The 23324-nt window shown below is 42.4% G+C and overlaps 1 protein-coding gene and 1 non-coding gene across 2 annotated transcripts; one reads left to right on the forward strand and one right to left on the reverse strand.

Moving 5' to 3' along the window:
- Positions 1-4013: 4013 nt before the first annotated feature.
- On the reverse strand, positions 4014-4484 carry LOC133834381 (uncharacterized). The gene has a single exon (XM_062263984.1). It carries the CDS (start codon positions 4482-4484, stop codon positions 4014-4016), a length of 471 nt encoding a protein of 156 aa, XP_062119968.1.
- A 1212-nt stretch (positions 4485-5696) lies between these two features.
- Positions 5697-5803, forward strand: LOC133813399 (small nucleolar RNA R71). Its single transcript, XR_009884412.1, has one exon. It is a non-coding gene; the product is annotated as a small nucleolar RNA R71 (small nucleolar RNA).
- Positions 5804-23324: the final 17521 nt, after the last annotated feature.

Raw genomic sequence — 23324 nt, forward strand, 5'->3', positions numbered from 1 at the left:
CGGCTGGGTTCGTGGGGGCCAGGTGGGGTCGGGTTGGGTGGTGAGGTCGGTTGTGGGGTCGTGGGTTCGCGAGCTTGGGGTCGTGGGTGGGTGTGAGGCCGTGGGGTCGGTTGTGGTGGGGTCAAGGCTGGTGGATTCGTGGAAATGGTGGGGTCGGGTGGCGGGACCGACTGGGTTCATGGGTGGTGGGGGCCGTGAGGTGGGGTCGTGGGTCGTGGGGATGGCGAGGAGATGGCGGCCGTGAGGTTTGGGAGATGGGCTGGGTTCGTGGGGGCGGTTGGGGTGGTGGGTTCGGGGCTTGGGTTGTAGGAGGCGGGGCCGATTGGGTTCGTGGGGGCTAGGGGCGGCTGGGAGGTGTGGGTGGCGGCTGGGTGTTTACAGAGAAATGGGGATGATGAAGATGATGGGCTTAGGGTTTCAAAAATGGAATGGGTCAAATTTTTATTCTATGTGTCTTTTAACAACTTTTTTGCAACATCATAGAACTTTCCTGCAGCAAAGTCAAGTCAGAGAGCAAGACCAAAAATGTGTTTTGTTTTAATGCTGATGTTGCAACATCATGGAACTTTGCTGCAGCAACAGCAAGTCAGAGAGCAACCTGAATTTTGATGTTGCAACATCATGGAACTTTGCTGCAGCAACAGCAAGTCAGAGAGCAAGCCCAATATGATGCTACATCACTCAAACTTTTCAACCCCTTTTTTTTTAATTCCATTTTTCTGCAACCATCAGCACATTGAACCATCAAAATTTGATGTTCCAAAGAAATATATTATATACATACATATATAATATATTTTTCATATATTTCTTGTCTTCTCCCTTTTTTTATATATATATATATAATATACATCTATATAAAACTTGGGTTGCTCTACAATTAAATCTCAAAGTTCCATAGCAACCCGAGTTTTTACATATTCTTCAAGGATCCTCCAAAGAGATTGAGCACTTGTTTCGCTCAACCTCACCTCCCCAATAATGCTTGATCCTTTGGCCATTAACCTTGAATTCCCTTCCGGAGCTTCTTCACGCAATTCAACTGCTCCATAAGGATGCACCTAAACCACCAAGAATGGGCTTGACCATCTTGACTTGAGCTTGCCTGGGAATAGTTTCAAACGCGAGTTAAACAACAAAACTCGCTGGCCTTCTTCGAACACCCATGGCTGAATATGCTTGTCATGCCACCTTTTTGTTTTCTCCTTGTAAAGTTTGGCATTTTCATAAGAGAATAATCGCATCTCTTCCAATTCATTTAACTGCAACATTCTCTTTTCTCCTGGAAGTTGCAAGTCCATGTTGAGTGTTTGAATAGCCCAATAAGCACGGTGCTCAAGTTCCACTAGCAGGTGACATGCTTTTCCAAATACCAACCGATATGGTGACATCCCCAATGGTGTCTTGAAAGCTGTTCTATAAGCCTACAATGCATCATCTAATCTCTTGGACCAATCCTTGCGGTTGGGACTCACCACTTTCTCAAGGACACCTTTTATCTCTCTATTAGACAACTCAGGTTGCCCATTAGTTTGGGGATGGTAAGTAGTAGCTATCTTGTGCCTCACATCATATTTAGCCAATAAGCTAGCCAACACTTTGTTCACAAAATGGGTCCCCTCATCGCTAGTGATTGCCCTTGGAGTGCCAAAACGAGTGAAAACATTCTTCTGTAAGAACCTCATGACAACTTTAGCATCATTACTGGGAGAGGCAATAGCTTCCACCCATTTTGAAACGTAATCCACAGCTACCAAAATGTACAAGTCGCCATAAGATGGAGGGAAAGGGCCCATAAAATCGATACCCCACACATTGAACAATTCAACTTCAAGAACATTAGTTAAGGGCATCTCATTCCTTCTGGAAATATTACCAGCCCTTTGGCATCGATCACACCTCAACACAAAAGCATGAGCATCTTTGAATAAGGAAGGCCAAAAGAACCCACATTGAAGTACCTTAGATGCGGTTCGCGATCCCCCAAAATGACCACCACAAGGTGAAGAGTGACAATGATGTAGGATATCCTCCATCTCTTGCTCGGAAACACACCTCCTAATCATGTGGTCAGCACATTGTTTGAACAAGAATGGCTCCTCCCAAAAATAATGCCTCACATCATGCAAAAACTTCTTCTTTTGTTGGCTTGTCAAATCCGGAGGCAACAATCCACTAACCAAGTAATTAGCAAAATCCGCAAACCAAGGAACAACATGAGAGTGGTTGACCTCAAACAATTGCTCATCTAGAAATGTCTCTTTGATGGGCACTAGAACACTAGATCCTTTTTCACCTTCCACTCTCGAAAAATGATCCGCCACTGGATTCTTGACTCCCTTCCTATCTTGAATTTCCATATCAAACTCTTGAAGTAAAAGCACCCATCTAATTAAACGAGGCTTGGCATCCTTTTTCTCAATCAAGTACTTTATAGCGGAGTGATCTGTGTATACTATTACCTTGGTGCCCACCAAATAAGCCCGAAACTTGTCAAAGTCAAAGACAATAGCCAAGAGTTCCTTTTCCGTCACTGTATAATTAAGTTGAGCACCTGTCAAAGTGCGGATAGCATAATAAATGGAGTGAAATATCTTGCTTCTTCGCTGCCCCATAAAACCTCCCACTGCATAGTCGCTAGCGTCACACATTAATTCAAAAGGCAAGTCCCAATCTAGAGCTACAATTATTGGTGCTGAAATCAATCTCTCTTTCAACTCTTCAAAGGCTTTCAAACATGCTTCATCAAAGTGGAATGGTGTCTCTTTCTCAAATAGGTTGCAGAGAGGCTTAGAGACCTTGGAGAAATATTTTATGAATTGCCTATAGAACCCGGCATGCCTAAGAAAGCTTCTAATATGCTTCACCGAAGTAGGAGGAGGGAGCTTCTCAATAACTTCAATCTTAGCTCGGTCAACTTCAATTCCTTGCCTTGATATCTTGTGGCCCAAAACAATACCTTCCTTAACCATAAAATGGAATTTTTCCCAATTAAGAACAAGGTTTGTTTCTTCACATCTTTGCAAAACCTTGGCCAAGTTGCTCAAGCAATCGTCATATGAATCACCGAAAACAGAGAAGTAAATCATGAATACCTCTAGGAACTGCTCCACCATGTCATTGAAAATAGCCATCATACATCTCTGGAATGTGGCAGGTGCGTTACATAGACCAAAAGGCATCCTTCGAAATGCGAAAGTACCATAGGGACAAGTGAAAGTTGTCTTGTGCTGTTCCTCTGGAGCGATTGTAATCTGATTGTAACCAGAGTATCCATCTAGAAAACAATAGTATTCTCTCCCTGCAAGTCTGTCTAACATCTGATCAATGAAGGGAAGAGGGAAGTGATCTTTTCGAGTAGCCTTGTTCATTTTTCTATAGTCCATGCAAATTCGCCACCCTGTCACGGTTCTAGTAGGAATCAGCTCATTGTCTTCATTTTCCACTACTGTAATCCCACCTTTCTTTGGTACACACTGGACAGGACTAACCCATGAGCTGTCAGAGATGGGATAAATAATACCTGCATCGAGCCATTTGATAATATCCTTTTTGACCACTTCTTTCATGATAGGATTTAGCCTTCTTTGCCCTTCAATAGACCCTTTTTCATTGTTTTGTAACAGAATCTTATGCATGCATAGAGAAGGACTAATGCCCTTTATGTCTGCAATGGTCCACCCAATGGCCTTCTTGAACTTCCTCAATACATCCAGCAACTTTTCTTCTTGCTCCATACTTAACTCAGCTGAAACAATCACAGGTAAGGTGGAAGACTTACCCAAATAGGCATATCTTAAGTGTGAGGGTAAAGCTTTTAATTCCAACTCCGGAGGCTCTTCCACTGATGGTTTAGGGGCTGCGAAAGACCTTGAAGAGAGCTCCAAAGATTCAAAATGCTTTCTTGTATGCAATCCTTGTGAGCTAGCTTCTAGCCAAGCCAAGTATTCATCCTCATCCTCTGCATGTGAATCAAACATCAAGAGTCTCTCTAGAGGATCATCAAAATTGTTTTATAATTCCTTTGAAGCCAAAGAATTTACCACTGAAACCACAGAACACTCTTCGACCTCATCTGGAAATCTCATAGCCTTGAAAACATTGAAAGTCACCTGCTCATTTTGAACCCTCATAGTAAGTTCACCCTTCTGCACATCAATCAAAGTTCTACCAGTAGCTAGAAAAGGCCTCCCTAGAATGATTGGTACCTCCCTGTCTGCCTCATAATCCAACACAATGAAATCAACTGGGAAAATGAACTTATCAACTTTTACCAAGACATCCTCAATCTTCCCATCTGGATAAGCAAGAGATCTATCTGCAAGTTGTAGAGTCACTGTGGTAGGTCGGACTTCACCAATTCCCAATTGTCTATACACAGACACAGGCATCAGATTTATACTAGCACCCAAGTCACATAATGCCATGCCACAATAAGAATTACCAATGGCACATGGAATGGTGAAACTCCCAGGATCTTTCATCTTCGGTGGCAGCTTGTTTTGCAAGAATGAGCTACATTCCTTGGTAATGTCTCAAATTCTCCTAACCTTGTCTTCCTTGTAAGAATATCTTTCATGAATTTTACAAAGTTAGGCATTTGCTCAAGCGCCTCTACCAGTGGGATGTTGATATGCAACTGCTTCAACATATCTAGAAACTTCTTGAATTGAGAATCCAACTTTTGCTTCTGAAAACGTTGAGGAAATGGAGGTGGCTTCTTTGAAATTGAGCTTGCTGGTTGACAATGCTGTGGTATCCCTACAGTATCCTGGGCAGAGGCAGATTTTTGTGCACTAGGAAGTTCAGCATCTTTTTGGAACTCCTTATTTATTTGGATTGAAGAGGGCTCACCCTCATGCCCAGACTCGGTCTTGTCCTTCTCCAACTCTTTTCCATTTCTCAAAGTGACAGCTTTACAATGTTCCTTCCCCATACTCCTTGGATTCTCGGTATCACTTGGGAGTGTACCGTGGGGTCTATTTCTAAGCTCATTATCTAGTTGCCCAACTTGGTTTTCTAAGTTCCTCAATGAAGCCGCTTGGCTCTGAATCATGGCTTCATTCTTCACTATATATTCCTTCAACATGCTCTCAAGAGAGCTAGATTGCATTGTCTGTTGTTGTGGTCTTTGTTGTGGTGCTTGAGGGGGGTAACCCGGTGGAAAATTTGGTCTTGGAGGCATTGAAGGATTACTAGGGCCAGCTCATTGATTACTCCATGAAAAATTGGGGTGTTGCCTCCATGATGGGTTGTAGGAATTACAATAAGGACCATTCCTATTTTGGTTCCCCATATAACATACAGCTCCCGGATTAGAAGGACAGTTATCAAAAGTATGACCCTCACCACAATACACACAAGAAATGCTCTCCATTTGCCCCATTTGTGTCCCCATAGGCTGTCCCATTGATTGATTCATCCCCATATTCATTGTCTTGAGCATATTAGAAATAGAAGACACTAGGGCCGCCAAAGAAGTGATGGCATCTACATCATGAATACCAGCCACCTTTCTACCTGTAGACAATCTAGAAGTGGGCCACTAATAATTGTTGTTGGATATCCTCTCAAGTATTTCATATGCCTCATTATAGGACTTAGCAAGAAGAGCCCCGCTCGCTGAAGCATCAACCACCATCCTAGTATGAGCATTGAGACCGTTATAGAAGGTCTCCATCTGGATGCAATGAGGAATGCCATGGTGAGGGCATTTGCGCAGCAACTCCTTAAACCGCTCCCATGCCTCATATAAGGATTCTTCATCAAGTTGTTGACATGAAGTAATCTCATTGCGGAGCTTGGCATTTTTAGTGGGAGGAAAATACTTCATCAAAAACCGCTCAGCCAACTCTTGCCAAGTACTCACAGAATCAGATGGCAAAGAGTTCAACCAAGCTATGGCTCTGTCTCTCAAGGAATATGGGAACAACTTTAGTCTTAATGCATCCTCTGTCACTCCGGGCAGCTTGAAAGAGTCACTTACTTCGATGAACAAGCGAAGGTGAAGGTGAGGATCCTCGGTTGGCATCCCACTAAATTGGCCCACAGTTTGAAGCATCTGGAACATGACTGGCTTCAATTCAAACTGTACTGCCTGAATTTCTGGTCTGACGATACCTGGATTGAGCTCATTGAAGAGGGGGAGAGCATATTTCCTGATAGCACGATCTCTGTCATCAGCCACAATAACTGCATTTTGCCCATTGTTGGCAGCTACTCCCCCTTGAGCAACTTCTGCTGTATTTACTGGTGGATCATGAGCGACTCCTGGTAGAGGAGCTGCTGTCTGGGTGGCTCCCTGTTGAGCCCCTTGCTCAGCATCCATCACTACTACTTCCCTTTTTGACTTTTGTATTCTTCGCCTTCTTCTAAAAGTGCGCTCAATTTCTAGATCAATGGGAAGTAGTTCAGGGTCTTGATTCTCGTTCATACACTGCATAAACCTGAAATTCCACGAGAATCACCCAAGTTAGCACAAAAGAAAGAAAAATTAAACCAAATTGCAAGATAATCAACTTTACAATAATTGACTTTAAGAAATCCCCGGCAACGGCGCCAAAACTTGTTGCGGATTTTCCTAAGTGTGTGCAAGTGTACACAATCGTTGAACAAGTAATATAATGAAAGTAATTTTTATCGTCTCCTTAAGGATTGCAAACAAATATTGTAAAAATCATCATCAAACAATTTGGGGTACAAGTAACTATTCCCTTGTTTTTATGACTTAATCAATTAAACTAAAGAACAAAAAGAACTAAACAAGAGAATTAATTTAGGCATTCAACAATAAAGCTGGAAAATGACAAATTGTGATTACTATGATGATAAAAGTTAGGCATATCAAATCCCCCTAATTTGTAGTTTAGCCCCTGATGTTGCAACAAAGTTCATAGCAAAGTTCTCTTGTAACTAGGATTTCAAATTTAATGCACATGCAATTTTTCCAAATGCTCATGTTAAACTTCCATCAATTAGATTCACATGTTCCTATGCTAAATTTAATTTCAAGAACATAATTCCCAGCATCAATCCTTCAAGTTTGCAAGGTGAATAAAATATTCCTAAGTTATTCACTAATCAATACAAGAGTATCAACATGCATCAATCAAGCATTTCCACTCATTTTTACCCTTCCGGAATTAAAACTAGCATGTCTCTCAGATAAGTTGATCATTCTCAAGCAAGAGATTTGCACAATAAACATAGCTCAATTGAACAAGAGAAAAATTTCATAAAACAGTCAACAATTTGGGGACAATTGCAAATTAGGGTTCATCAATATCCCTAACACAAACAATTTAAGTCATAGTAAAAATACACAAGTCACCATAATAAATATTCAGCATTATCTCAAGAGTTCAAGGAAGAAAGAAAAAGAAAATAAAATTATATGAAAGTTGAGTTTAGAAAAACAAGCCAAATTGATAGAGATATTCTCTTCTTGTCTTCTAACTCTTAATCCTCTTCTTCTTCTAGCTTCCTTCTCCTTCCTCTTCTCTTCTTGATGATTCAGCTCAAAGAAATGCAGAGAAGTCCCCTTCAATGGAGCTTGGGCGGCTGGTTCTTTTTTTCTTGGAGAAGAAGATTATTTCTTTTTTTTTTTGGGCTCACAAAGGGTATAAACCCTCTCCTTCTCTCTCTACACGTGGGGGACAACATTCTGTTCCTTTTCAGAATTTTGCAGCTCCTTTCCACCTCATCTAAGTACATGCCAAGTGTGCAGACTTTATGTTGCTGACTGCCCACACTTTGCTGCAGCAAAGTTGACTGATGTTGCAACAATTGCCAGAATTTCAGCTCTAATATGATTTCCTTACACATGCTTCACTAAGCTTTCCAAGCACCCTCTTGCTATGCCTTCAATATAGATACCACCTTTTTAGAACATAATTCCATTATTTTCCACAAGAGTTATCATTAATTAAAACAAATTACACAAACAAAGTTAAGAGACAAAGTCACTAAAACCACACAATAACAGCACAAACACTCTATTTCACCTAACTTTTTAAGTCCAAAAGTTCAATTAATAACTCTAAAATATAGAGTTATCAGCAGTTTCTGGTCAACGCTCAGGATTCCAATGTCCTCTATGACAAGAGTACCAAGCTTATCTCCTCGGTAATTTTTCTTACTTTTTCATTTATTTGAGTTTTACTCGAAACATGTTCTAACTTGATTTGTTTGTGTGTTAGGCTCTTGCTGCAGTTGCTCAGCTAAATTACAAGCTAAACAACGAGGTTCATATGAGCATGTCCTACGCTCAGGAGTCGAAGGATCTCTAGCTCAAGCTCGCTGATGAGTTTAAGGCTGCCAAGTCAAAGCTGGAGACTGAGCTCGAGGAGAAGAGTTCCAGGGTCGAGGAGCTTGAAAAGCTAAATGCTAAGCTCGAAGAGAAGAAAACGGCCACCTTCGAGATAATGGAGGGTGAAAAGGCTTGCCTCCTTGAAGAGTTCAAGCAAAGGAAGGATCGAGCCATTGACATGGCAATGTACAGGATTTGGGCCAACAATGCCAATCTCGATACTAGCTTCTTGGGCACCCTGGCAAATGAGCTTCTGGCTAAGTGACAAGCTCAGCTGGAGGCGGAGGAAGTTGAGGACGAGGCTGAGAAGGCTAGGGAGGCGAGTGTCATCGGGGGGGGGGGGGGTGCTCCTTCTTCCTAGAGGCGAGATCATGGGTTGTGTCCCTTTTAACTTTTTTTGTAATAGTTAGGACCTTTCTTTTTTATGCCCCTGGGGCAAAAACAATTTACAGCTTGTATAAGAGTTATTTTTTGTTTGTTCAAACTTTTACATTTGGTATACTCAATTTTTATGCTCGACTTTTAATATTTTTGCTTCACACTTCTAGGTCGAAATATTTTGAGCAACTTATATAATTTTTTTCCCTTTATGTTTGTTTACTCATACAAACTTCTGTCGGATTTTAGCTCGAGTTTTGATGCATTCATGCATAGTTTGCTCGATGTATCCATAACCGATCTCGTTTTGTGTCAAAGTCCAATCTTACTTTTACCACGCACTCGAAAGTACTTAAGTGGTATGTAAGCTAGGTAGTTTAGTTATATCTTGCCTTTTATCGTCACTTTTCCTCTTCCTCGAGTAGTTCCTTGAGGTTATAAGGTCGAAACTTTTTGTTGCAAAATACTCCATCCTCGGTATCGACTTAGCTCGAAGTAGGTTTGTCTTTTTCCCACTTGTGTCGATCATTTTTAGCTGGTTTTCTCCAAACCTACCTAGGTCGTGTTTGGTTTGTAATCCATACACTTGTATACTTTTAATCTAGTTATGTCTAGATCATATTAGCTCGTGTATCTGGTTATGTTCAAATTGTCTTAGCTCGCATATCTGGTTATATCCAGACACTTATTTTTAAATGTTATTTATTTTTTCAAACTTATGGTAAGTATACCACTGATGCCCCCTTAATATCCTATGAGTGTGACCATAGGTTATTAAATTAAGAGAGTTTACAAAAAATACAACATATGAGATAGAGAATGACTTTTGCTCGAATATTTTATTAATAAAATTTTTGTAAAAACAAAGATGCTTGGTTACAATGAGACATCATTCCTACACTATTGATAGTAAGGTCGTAGATGCTCGCCATTCCAAGCTCGTGGTACCAATTCTCCGTTTAATCTCGCCAATTTATAGACGCGAGGTCGAATAATTGACTCGATCTGGTACGGTCCTTCCCAATTAGGTCCATGTACGCCAGCAGCTGGGTCCCTTGTAGCTAGGAACGCACTCCTTAACACTAAGTCTCCCAATTTGAACTTCCTCTCCCGAACCTTTTTATTAAAATATCGGGTAGCTAGTTGCTGATATGCTGCATTTCTCAACTGAGCTTCATCTCTCCTTTCTTCAATAAGGTCCAGACTTACTTAAAGTTTGGATTGGTTCGAGGCTTGGTCATAAGCATGGCTACGAATCGTGGGTATTTTGACCTCGATTGGTAACATGGCCTCGCACCCATATGCCAGGGAAGAAGGGGTATGCCCTATTGAAGTGCAAGTTGTAGTTCGATATGCCCACAAAACTTGGGGTATCTCCTCAGGCCATTTTCCCTTAACTTCTTCTTCATAGAACTCTTGAGAGTCTTATTTACTGCTTCGACTTGGCCGTTTTATTGGGGATGGGTAACGGAGGAAAAATTTTTATTATTCAATTTTTTTCACAAAAATGGGTGAATAATTCACTGTCGAATTGAGTACCGTTATCTGATACTATTTTCCTTGGCATTCCGTATCGGCAGATGATGTTTTTTACCACAAATTCCAGGACTTTTTTCGAGGTAATCACTACCAGAGGTTCAGCCTCGGTCCAATTTGTAAAATAATCGACAGCGACCACAACATACTTTACTCCACCTTTGACGGTTGGCAACGAACCTATGAGATCGATTCCCTACACCGCAAATGGCCATGGGGAGGTCATCATGGTTAGCTCGGATGGTGGAGTTCGTTGAATTATAGTGAATCACTGGCATTTATCACATTTCTTGACATACTCGAATGCATCTGCTTTGATAGTCGGCCAGAAGTATCCTAGTCTTATAATTTTCTTTGATAGGCTATGCCCCCCAGTGTGGTCTCCACAAAATCCTTCATGAATTTCTTCTAGGATTTTCTTTGCCTTGGGTGGAGTCACACATCAGAGTTATGGCATAGAATATCCTCTCCGATATAACCTTCCTTCCACAATAGTGTATCTCAGAATCTGATACATTAGTTTTCGAGCCTTGTTCCGCTATGCTGGGAGAATACCGGTTTCGAGGTAATCAACTATTGGGGTCAACCAGGTTGGCTCGGAGTCAATCATGAATACATCTTCCTCTTCAGGCTCACTAATACTGGGAGTCGACAGGTGTTCTATCGATACTACGTTTAGCGTATCGACTTCGCTGGACTCGGCGAGCCTGGCTAGAGCATCTCATTTGAGTTTTGTTCTCGGAGAACCTGCTCTATGGCATAGAACTCGAAATGCTTGAGCATCGCTTTAGCTTTCTCTAAATATGTGCCATCCTTATGCTACGAGCCTGATATTCCCATAGGATTTGGTTTATCACTAACTGCGAGTCACTGTAGCAGTGTATTGCTTTGGCCTTGAGCTCCTTAGCTATCCAGAGTCCTGCCAATAAAGCCTCGTACTCAGTTTTGTTATGAGATGCTTCAAAGCTGAACCTTAAGGCGGAGTGAAATCGCTTTCCTTTTGGAGTGATTAATATGATTCTTGCCCCCGATCCATTTTCGTTAGAAGATCCATTGACGTAAAGTTTCCACAGCTTGTGGGCTGGGGTTATAACCTCGTCATCGGATACTCCTGTGTGTTCCACGATGAAGTCTGCCAGGGCCTGTCCTTTTATAATTGTTCTCAGATGATAAGTGATCTCGAACTGTCCGAGTTCAACATCTTATTTTAACAATCTGCCCGAGGCCTCTGGTTTGGACAAGACTTGTTGCAGTGGTTGGTCAGTCAGTACATGGATGGGGTGCGCTTGGAAGTAAGGTCAGAGTTTTCGAGATGAATGGATCAGGCTGAGAGCCAGTTTTTCCATTAATGGGTATCTCGATTCTACCCCCATTAACCTCTTGCTGACATAGTATACTGGTTTTTGTATCTTCTTGTCTTCTCAGATGACCACAACACTGATAGCGTGCTCAGTTGTAATGAGATACAAGTATAAGATTTCTCCTGTGATAGGTTTTGACAAGATTGGAGATTCTGCGAGGTACTTCTTTAGGTCTTGGAATGCGAGCTCGCATTCCTCCGTCCACTAGAATTTTTTACCTCCTCTCAAAAGGTTGAAGAATGGAAGACAACGTTCTGTGGATTTAGAAACAAACCTACTTAATGCCACCATTCGTCCAGTTAAACCCTGGACATCTTTATGCTTTCGAGGTGACGACATTTCAATTAACGCCTGGATCTTGTCAAGATTAACTTCTATTCCTCGCGCGTTTACGATAAAGCCTAGAAACTTCCCCAATGACACTCCAAAGGAGCATTTTTGGGGGTTGAGTTTCATGTTGTACTTCCGTAACACGACAAAGCATTCTTTGAGGTCGTCTACATGGTTATTGTTATGTTTAGATTTGACCATCATATCATCAACATACACTTCCATGTTATTACCTATCTTCTCGAAGAACGTTCTGTTCACAAGCCTTTGGTACGTTGCTCCAGCATTTTTGAGTCCGAAGGGCATAACATTGTAATAGTACAGCCCTTTATCGGTTACAAAGCTCGTATGCTCTTGGTCTGGTGCATGCATGGTGATATGGTTATATCAAGAATAAGCATCCATAAATGACATAAGACCATGCCCAGCTATGGCATCTACGAGCTGATTGATTCGAGGTAGGGGAAAACAATCTTTTGGGCATGCCTTGTTGAGGTCAGAGTAATCAATGCAAGTTTGCCACGTTCCATTGGGCTTTGAGACCAATACCGGATTGGTAATCCAATTTGGATAAAAGGTATCTCGTATGAACCGATTTTCTTTTAACCTGTCAACCTCTTCCTTTAAGGCTTTCTTTCTATCATCGTCCAGGAATCTCCGTTTCTATTGCTTCGGGGGGAAGCTCTTGTCAATATTTAATGCATGGCTCATTACATTTGGACTTATCCCTACCATGTCCGAATGTGACCATGCGAAAACATCTTGGTTGTTCTTTAAGAAGCAAAAGAATTGCTATTTTTCTTTTTCAGAAATATTTTTCCCCGCCTTCACGGTCTTTGGGGGATTGAATTCTATGAGCTTGACCTCTTTGAGCTCCTCCAATGGCTCGAGGTTAGCTCTTTCCTCTACTCTAGGGTCGATTTCTTCACCGATTTCAAAGATCATCTCATCCTCATTCCGAATTATGACAAGTGCCTGTGCACTTGATTGCTTTTTCCCACTAATGGAGATGATATAACATTCCCTCCCTGGGAGCTAGTCCCCTTTTAGAGTCTTGATGCCACTAGAAATCGGGAACTTGATGGCCAAATGCCTAACAGACAAAACTGCCCCCAGCCCTACTAGGGCGGATCTCCCAAGCAGCACGTTATAGGCCGATGGAAGGTCCACCACCACGAACTCCATCATCTTGGTTATAGAGACCGGGTAGTCTCCCAAGGTCACAGGGAGTTTGATGGATCCCATGCAGGCAATCCCTTCTCTTGAAAAGTCGTACAATGTACTTGCACAGGCTTTTAGGTCGCGAAGCTCGAGTCCCATCTTTTCTAAAGTAGCCTTATAGAGGATATTCACCAAGCTCCCGTTGTCAATTAGAACTCGGTGTACCCTTTTGTTTGCGAGCTGAAGGGTGATGACCAGAGGGTCACTATAAGGGAACTATACGTGGGACGCGTCATCTTCAGTGAAAGTTATGGGTTGAGTTTCAACCCTTTATTATTTCAGAGCTCTTGGTTCGGGTTCGTAGGGAAAACTATCACCAGTCTTTAACTCATTCACATCTTTTCTGGGCATTCCTGCTCGATCCTGCGATATGGGGTCCACTCGAGATGGTTATAAAATCTTCTCCATCAATCGGAGGGGGTTGTTCATCTTCCCAAGCTCGGGAGTTATTGTTCTGGGAGGGTAGTGCAGCTGCTGCCTCTGGCTGGTGGAAGTCTGATTGGGGTTTTGGTTTCTTACATACTGACCGAAATACCCCCTCGAGATCAATCCTTCGATCTCATCCTTTAATTGTCTACACTCATCGGTTGTATGTCTGATATCTCTGTGGAATCTACAATATTTGCTAGAATCTCTTTTCGCCTTTTGGTTCCTCATGGGATCAGGTCATCTAAAAGGGACCTAGTTTTCATTAGCCAGGTAGATATTCTCCCGAGACTCATTGAACTCGGTATACACCTTGTATACAGAGAAGTATCTTTCCCCCTTCTTCTTCTTCCCCCCATCCGCCTCGGGGTTATTACCTTCATTTTTCTTTCTCTTAGAAGGGTTGTTCCCGGGGGCATTTGAAGTTGTAGCATCTGCCCAGCTAAAGGCAGAGTTTGCATTCGTTTTTGTAGGTATGGGCTTAGAGGTCATATTCAATGCTGACCTTGCCTCCTCTACATTAACAAACCTCTGAGCTCTTCGATTGAACTCGGTTAAGGACCTTACAGGCCTTCTTTGGAAGTCTTCCCAAAGAGGACTCCCAGGCATTACTCTGGCTCGAATGACCATTAAATGACCACTATCATCGACATCTCGAGCTCAAGCGACTTCTAAGTTAAATCCAATGAGGTAATCTTTTAGTGACTCATTTAGCTGTTGCCGGACATTGGTCAAGGCTGAAGCCTCAGGTCTAATGCCGACCATGGCTTTGAATTGTTTCTTAAAATCTCTTGACAATTGATCCCAAGAGGCAATCGAATGTCTCTTATATTTTTCAAACCAGTTTGTTGCTGGTCCCGTGAGAGAGGTTGGGAATAGCATACACCTGAGTTCGTAGCCCACATTGCTGGCTCGCATAATGGTGTTGAATGTGCTCAAGTGGCTGTATGGATCTGAATTTCCATCGAATGGCGGAACATGAGGGATTCTAAATCCTTGAGGAAACGGGGTGTTAGAGATATGTGGGGCAAAGGGCTCGAGTTCCTCATCGAACTCTTCATCCTGTTCCCAACTACGTTCGTTCTGTAAGTGCTTGAATGCTCTCTCCAACAGCTCAATCCTCTATTGGAATGGATCTACATGAGGCCTGGCCTGAACTGGAGGGAGCTTGTTATCGTTGATTACAACTCCAATTTCCCGTCTCGGTGCAGGATTGTAAATCAGCTGCTTACGACCATTGAGATGATCTCGCAGATCTGGATTCGGGGGATTATCATTCCCCCGGTTATGGTTTAAGTGTTCCCGTAGGTTAGGGTGATCTCCTCGATTTCCAACATTCCTTGGATCTGTGTCATAAATGCTCACAGACCTAGTGTAATCCGAGCTTTCACTTACATAGCTCGTCGCTCGGTGATTACGAGGTGGATCCCCTACTGGTCTCCTTGTCCCAGCAGCTTGTGACTGCAACATTTGGCTTCTAGTAGGTTGAGGAGCCCTGCGATCTTGGGCAGCCTCTCCATTTCTATGTCCCCGTCCAGCCTGTCGATCCCTATTTTGAGGGGCAGGTCGCGGAGAATCTTGAATTAGTGAGGGATGCCTTATTGGTGATGGAGGGTGTCTTATGGGAGACGGTGGCTGTCTCCCATTGTTAGGCCTGGAAGGTCCCGAATTCACCAAGTTAGGTTCTGGGACATTCTGCGTTGTACAAAGATTTGGAGTCCGAGCCACCGAGGGGGCTCACTTATTCCCCATTCCCGTGTGTGCTGCTGCTGCAGTCAAGTTGGCAGTGGCCTCATCCTGATTCCCCTCCAGGGACTCGGCTGAACAGGAGGGCATGTTGGTGGCGGTGCTTGCTCCGCTCTCCGGGTGGCCGCATTCTTTTGAGGATGTCCCCTGGGCCTACGAGGTGGGGCTTGAGTTTCTCGCAGAGGCAGAGGCTAGGTATCTTGCGGAGGCGGGGCCTGAGCCGCCTATGCTTCAGCAGCTAGCCTGGCTAACTCTTCATTGCGTTTTGTAGCTTCTGCAAATCATTTACGCAGTTGGCGATTATTGAGTTCCACTATTGGAACATATCTCTCGGGATTGTAGTACATATCCTCGTCGCCCCTGGGGGCAGGTGGTTCCCGGGAGTTAGACGAGTCACTCCTCTCATAGGGATCAGAATTCACCATAGGCTGCTTTCCAGGCAGTCGTGCGTATTCATCTTCATTTAGAATTTCCTCCTCAGGTATATTGGGATCGTTTGCAGCCATTGCTAATCCGAGAGGCTCTCTGACTAAACAGACTCACGCACTGACTAATGGCTCTCAATGAAAGCACCAAACTGTTGACGCCATTTTTCGTCAACTTAAAAAGGAGAGCAATTAAACAAGAATATATCAGAGGAAATGAAATAAGAAGATGACAACAAGATCTTTTTACGTGGTTCAGTAGTTAAAAATCTGCCTTGTCCACGAGTCTATATTATTAATTCTTTGGAGTTTCCTGGAATCTTTTAGAGAATAGTTGCCCAGAGTTTTTTCTCAAGATCTCCATATTTTGTCCCTTACAAATGGAGTTTCCTTCTCTATTTATAGAGAAGGTTTTAGAATTCTTTCCCACATATTTTGGGAAGATATTTTGTGAATCAATGATATAATGCCACTTAATTCATTACCTTTTATGTGTATGATAATATCCCTTAGAATGTGGGATTGGATAACTAATTACATCATATCCCTTAAACATAGGGATTTTACAACAATAAATATATTCACACGTAACCGACTAGCTTAGATATTGGGTTTATTATGCCCTCGAGATTATTTGTCAAGCACGAGTTTGTCATTCTTGCTTCGCCTTTGCTCCCAAAAAGTTATTGATGGAGTCATCATATTCAAGCTTATGCCTCTCGAGCTCGGATCATCTTGTCTGAGGGCAAGAGATACATCAGGAAATATATACAAGTGTTGAACCCTTTGCTGTTGCGACCTTACCTCATAAGCTCGAATCATCTTCGAGGCTACATATTGCATGAGCTCACGAGATTGTTATTTACAACGAAACTATCTGACTAGAGGATCATATGAGGATTGTGCATATTTCGAGCTTACACCTAACGAGCCTAGATTTTGGGATCATAATTCCTTATGCTCGAAATCTAGGTGTAACAAGAGTAATAATTAATATTAATTAAGTACTTTCAATGGCGTCTTAAATTTTTTATAATCTACTTATCTATTAATAATTATTAAAAAAATATTTTATTTTAGTTTTTATATTACTTACTAATGATAATAATTATTAAAAAAACGTGTAGCAACTTTTCAAAGTTCTCATGGCACTTTCTAAATTAATTAATAATGTTAATAATAATAAGGGTTATTTACGGCATAAATACCCAATGTTTCACACTTGTTACACTTTAATACATAATCTTTTTATTTTTACAGCAAAAATACTCAATGTTAAATATATTTTAAAGATAAATACCTAATCTTTTTCTTTGCAGCGAAAAAACCTATAGTTGCTAAAACATTGCTTCTGTAAGTACCTCATCTGTTAGAGCTGTTAAACATGTTGACTAAACAGAAATTTGCCTCTCTGTAATCAGTCAATTTCATAATATAATTTTAAAAAAAAGACATTTTAAATTAATTCAAATTTAAAACATTAATATTTTGAGGGCCAAAATACCCAAATTATGGAGTAATACATATCTGGTGAGTCAACAGTCAACAACTTCAATAGATGAGGTACTGATAAAAGCAATGTTTTAGCAACTTTGGGTATTTTTGCCGCAAATAAAATATTAGGTATTTATTTTCAACATATATTGAACATTCGGTATTTTTGCAGTCAAAATAAAAGATTATGTATTTATTTGTGACAAGTGTAAAACATTGGGTATTTATGTCGCAAATACCCCTAATAATAATAACTATATAATAATATATTTTTTTTATTTAAACTGTTACACCCAGATTTCGAGCCTGAGGAATTATGATCCTAAAATCTAGGCTCGTTAGGTATAAGCTCGAAATAAGCACAGTCGTCATATGATCCTCCAGTCAGAGACAATTTCGTTGTAAATGATGACCTCATGAGCTCGAGTAGTGTGTAGCTTCGAAGATGCTCCGAGCTTATGAGATAGGCTCGCAACTCGCAATAGCAAGGGTTCAACACTTGTATAAGTTGATGCATCTCTTGCCCTCAAACAAGTTGGTCTGAGCTTGAGAAGTGTAAGCTCGAATCTGATGGATTCATCAAGGGTTACTTGTTGGGAGTATAGACGAAACAAGATGATGAGCTCGTGATAGACAAGTAGTCTCGAAGGCATAATGAACTCAATATCTAAGCTAGTCAGTTATGTGTGAATGTATTTATTATTGTAAAATCCCTATGTTTAAGGTATATGATGTAATTAGTTATCTGATCCCACATTCTACGAGATATTATCATACACGTAGCAAATAATGCATTAATTGGCATTATATTATTTGATTCACAGAATATCTTCCCGAAATATGTGGGAACGAATTCTGAGACCTCCTCTATAAATAGAGAAGGAAGCCCCATTTGTAAGGGACAAAAAATTGATTTCTGGAGAGAAAACTTTGGGCAACTATTCTTTGAAAGTTTCCAGAAGACTCCTAAGTGTTAATAACATAGACTCGTGGACTAGGCAGATTTTAACTACTGAACCACGTAAAAAGATCCAATTTTCATCTTTTTATTTCTTTTCCTCTGATATATTCTTGTTTAATTGCTCTCCTTTTTAAGTTGATGAAAAATGATGTCAACAGTTTGGTGCTTTCATTGAGAGCCATTAAACAGTGCGTGAGTCTGTTTAGTCAGAGAGCCTCTCGGATTAGCAATGGCAACAAATGATCCCAATATACCTGGGGAGGAAATTCTAGATGAAGATGAATACCCTCGACGACCTGGAGAGCAGCCTATGGTGAATTCTGATCCCGATGAGAGGAGTGACTCGTCTAACTCCTGGGGACCACCTGCCCCCAGGGTCGACGAGGATATGTACTACAATCCCAAGAGATATGTTCCAATCATGGAACTCGAGAATCGCCAACTGCATAATCAGTGTGCAGAAGCTACAAAACGCAATGAACAGCTAGCCAGACTAGCTGCTGAAGCACAGGCGGCTCAGGCCCTGCCTCCGCAAGACACCCAGGCTCCGCCTTCGCAGGACGCTCATGTCCCACCTTGTAGGCCTAGGGGGCAACCTCGTAAGAATGCGACCACTAGAAGGGCAAAGCAAGCTCTGCCACCAACATCGCATCCTATTCCATCGAGACCCCAGAGAAGTAACTGGGCTGAAGGTGTTGCCAACCCAACTGCAGAGGCACAAGCAGGAATAGGGAATAACCGAGCCCCCTCAGTGGCTCAGACCCAAAATCATGGTGCCACGCAGAATGTACTAGAGCCTAATCGGTTGAATTCTGGGCCATTTAGGCCCTACAATGGAAGGCAGCCACCTTCTCCAATAAGGCACCCGTCGTTGCCAATAAGGCACTCCTCGCCAAGTCGGAGGGTTCCACGACCAGCCCACCAAGATAGGGATAGGCGAGCTGGGCGTAGACATGGAAATGAAGAAGCTGCTCGAGAGCGTAGGGCTCCTCATCCTATGAGGAGCTAGATGTCACGGTCTCAAACTATTGAGACGAGGAGACCGACATGAAACCCATCTCGTAATAATCATGCAACGAGCCATGTCAGCGAAAGCTCTAATTACCCTAGGTCCGTGAGTATATATAACATGGAGCCCAGAAATGCCATAAATTAAGGAGATCACCCAGATCTACGGGAAAATTTAAACCATAATTGAGGACGTGATAATCCCCCGAATCCAGATCTACGAGATCATCTGAACGGTCGCAAGCAGCCAATTTACAATCCTTCATCGAGACGGGGAATTGGAGTTGTAATCGATGATAACCAGCTCCAACCTGTCTAGGCCAGGCCTCCTATAGATCCAGCCCAAGAGAGGATTGAGCAGTTGGAGAGAGCATTCAGGCTCTTGCAGAATGGGCACTTCTGTGAAAGGGATGAAGAGTTCGATAAAGAACTCGAGCCATTCGCCCTGCATATCTCTAACAATCCTTTCCCTCAGGGGTTTAGTATCCCTCATGTCCCACCATTTGACAGAAATTACGATCCGTACAACCATCTAAGCACGTTCAACACGATCATGCGCACCAGCAATGTGAGCTACGAGCTTAGGTGTATGCTGTTCCCAACCTCTCTCACAGGACCAGCAAAAAACTAGTTTGAAAAATACAAAAGACATTCGATTGCCTTCTGGATCAATTGTCGAGAGATTTCAATAAACAATTCAAAGCCATGGTTGGCATTAGGCCCGAGGCTTCAACCTTAACCAATGTCCTGCAGCAGCCAAATGAGTCACTAAAAGGTTACCTCACAAGGTTTAACTTAGAAGTTGCTCGAGCTCAAGATTTCGATGATAGTGGCCATTTAATGGCCTTTCGAGCCGGAGTAATGCCTGGAAGTCCTCTCTATGAAGATTTGCAAAGAAAGCCTGTAAGGTCCTTAACCGAGTTCAATCGAAGAGCTCAGAGGTTTGTTAATGTAGAGGAGGCAAGGTCAGCATTGAATATGACCTCTCAGCCCATAACTACAACAACAAATGCAAACTCTGCCTTTAGCTGGGCATATGCTACAACTTCAAATGCCCCCGGGGACAACCCTTCTAAGAGACAGAAAAATGAAGGTAATAACCCCGAGGCGGATGGGGGGAAGAAGAAGAAGGGGGAAAGATACTTCTTCATATACAAGGTGTATACCAAGCTTAATGAGTCTTAGGAGAATATGTACCTGGCTAATGAAAACTAGGTTCCCTTCAGACGACCTGATCCCATGAGGAACCAAAAGGCGAAAAGAGATTCTAGCAAATATTGTAGATTCCACAGAGATATCGGACATACAACCGATGAGTGTAGACAATTAAAGGATGAGATTGAAGGATTGATCTCGAGGGGGTATTTCGGTCAGTATGAAAGAAACTGAAACCCTAATCAGGCTTCCACCAGCCAGAGGTCAGCAGCTGCACTACCTATCCAGAACAATAGCTCCTGAGCTCGGGAAGATGAACGACCCCCTCCGATTGATGGAGAAGATTTTATAACCATCTTGGGGGGACCCCATATCGCAGGATTGAGCAGGAATGCCCAGAAAAGATGTGAATGAGTTAAAGACTGGTGATAGTTCTCCCTATGAACCCGAACCAAGAGCTCTGAAACAATAAAGGGTTGAAACTCAACCCATAACTTTCACTGAAGATGACGCGTCCCACGTATAGTTCCCTCATAGTGACCCTCTGGTCATCACCCTTCAGCTCGCAAACAAGAGGGTACACCGAGTCCTAATTGACAACGGGAGCTCGGTGAATATCCTCTATAAGGCTACTTTAGAAAAGATGAGACTCGCGCTTCGTGACCTAAAAGCCTGTGCAACTATGTTGTACGGCTTTTCAGGAGAAGGGATTGTTTGAATAGGGTCCATTGAACTCTTTCTGACCTTGGGAGACTACCTAGTCTCTGTTACCAGGATGATGGAGTTTGTTGTAGTGGATCTTCCATCGGCCTATAACGTACTGCTTGGGAGACCCGCCCTAGTAGGGCTGGGGGCAGTTTTGTCCGTTAGGCATCTGGCCATAAAGTTCCCAACTTCTAGTGGCATCAGGACTCTAAAAGGAGACTAAGTCGTGGGGAGGGAATGCTATAACAATTCTGTTAGAGGAAAAGAAAAACAAACAAGTGCACAGACACTTGTCATAATTCGGAATAAGGATGGGACAATCTTCAAAATCAACAAAGAAATTGACCCTAGAGTAGAGGAAATAACTGACCTCGAGCCATTGGAGGAGCTCGAAGAGGTTAAGCTCGAAGAAGTCGATCCTCCAAAAGACTGTGAGGGTGGGGAAAAATCTTTCTAAAAAAGCGAAGTAGCAATTAATTTGCTTCTTAAAGAAAAACCAGGATGTTTTTGCGTGGTCACATTTGGACATGGTAGGGATAAGTCCAAATGTGATAAGCCATGCACTCAATATTGACAAGAGATTCCCTCCGAAGCAGCAAAAACAGACTCCTGGACGATGATAGAAAGAAAGCCTTAAAGGAAGAGGTCGACAGGTTAAAGGCAAATTGGTTCATATGAGATGCCTTCTATCCTGAGTGAATCACCAATCCAGTATTGGTTCCAAAATCCAACAGAACGTAGCAAACTTGCATCGATTACTCCGACCTCAACAAGGCATGCCAAAAGGATTGCTTTCCCCTACCTCGGATCGATCAGCTCGTAGATGCCACAGCTGGACACGGTCTTATGTTATTCATGGATGCTTATTCTGGATATAACCATATCACCATGCACACACCGAACCAAGAGCATACGAGCTTTGTAACTGATAAAGGGCTGTACTGTTACAATGTTATGCCTTTCAGGCTTAAAAATGCTGGAGCGACGTACCAAAGACTCGTGAACAAAATGTTCTCTGAGCAGATAGGTAATAACATGGAAGTTTATGTTGACAATATGTTAGTCAAATCTAAACATAATGATAACCATGTAGACGACCTCGAAGAATGCTTTGCCGTATTACGGAAGTACAACATGAAACTCAACCCCCAAAAATGCTCTTTTGGAGTATTGTCGGGGAAGTTTCTGGGCTTCATAGTAAACGCACGAGGAATAGAGGTTAATCCTGACAAGATCCATGCATTAATTGACATGCCATCACCTCGAAAGCATAAAGATGTCCAGAGTTTAAGTGGACTGATGGCGGCATTAAGTAGGTTTGTTTCTAAATCTACAGACCGCTGTCTTCAATTCTTCAACCTTTTGAGAGGAGGTAAAAAATTTGAATGGACAGAAGAATGCGAGCTCGTGTTCTAGGATCTAAAGAAACACCTCACGGAACCTCTGATCTTGTCAAAACCTATCACAGGAGAAGTCTTATACTTATATCTCGCTACAACCGAGCACGCCATCAGTGTTGTGCTTGTCCAAGAAGACAAGAAGGTACAAAAGCCAGTGTATTACGTTAGCAAGAGGTTACTGGGGGCAGAATCGAGATACCCATTAATGAAAAAAATGGCCCTCGGCCTGATCCACTCATCTCGAAAGCTCCGACCTTACTTCCAAGCACACCCCATCCATGTGTTGACTGACCAACCACTACGAAAAGTCTTGTCCAAACCAGAGGCCTCAGGCAGAGTTTTGAAATGGGTTGTTGAACTCAGACAGTTCGAGATCACTTATCATCCGAGAACAACCATAAAGGGGCAGGCTCTAGCAGACTTCATCATGGAATGTGCTGGAGTATCCGATGACGAAGTTACAACCCCAGCCCATGAGCTGTGGAAACTTTATGTCGATGGATCTTCCAACAAAAATGGATCGGGGGCAGGAATCATATTGATCACTCCAACAAGAAATCAATTTCACTCCGCCTTAAGGTTCAGCTTCGAAGCATCTAATAACAAGGCTGAGTACGAAGCTCTATTGGCAGGACTCCGAATAGCCAAGGAACTCAAGGCCAAAGAAATACACTGCTACAGTGACTCATAGTTGGTAGTTAACTAGATTCTAGGGGAATATCAGGCTCGTGGCATGAGAATGGCTGCGTATTTAGAAAAATCTAAGGCCACACTCGAACATTTTGAATTCTATGCCATAGAGCAAGTTCCACGAGAATAAAACTCAAATGCAGACGCCTTAGCCAGGCTCGCCACATCCACCGAAGCTGA

This window comes from Humulus lupulus, chromosome 1, assembly GCF_963169125.1.
Source record: "Humulus lupulus chromosome 1, drHumLupu1.1, whole genome shotgun sequence".
Taxonomy (NCBI): Eukaryota; Viridiplantae; Streptophyta; class Magnoliopsida; order Rosales; family Cannabaceae; genus Humulus; species Humulus lupulus.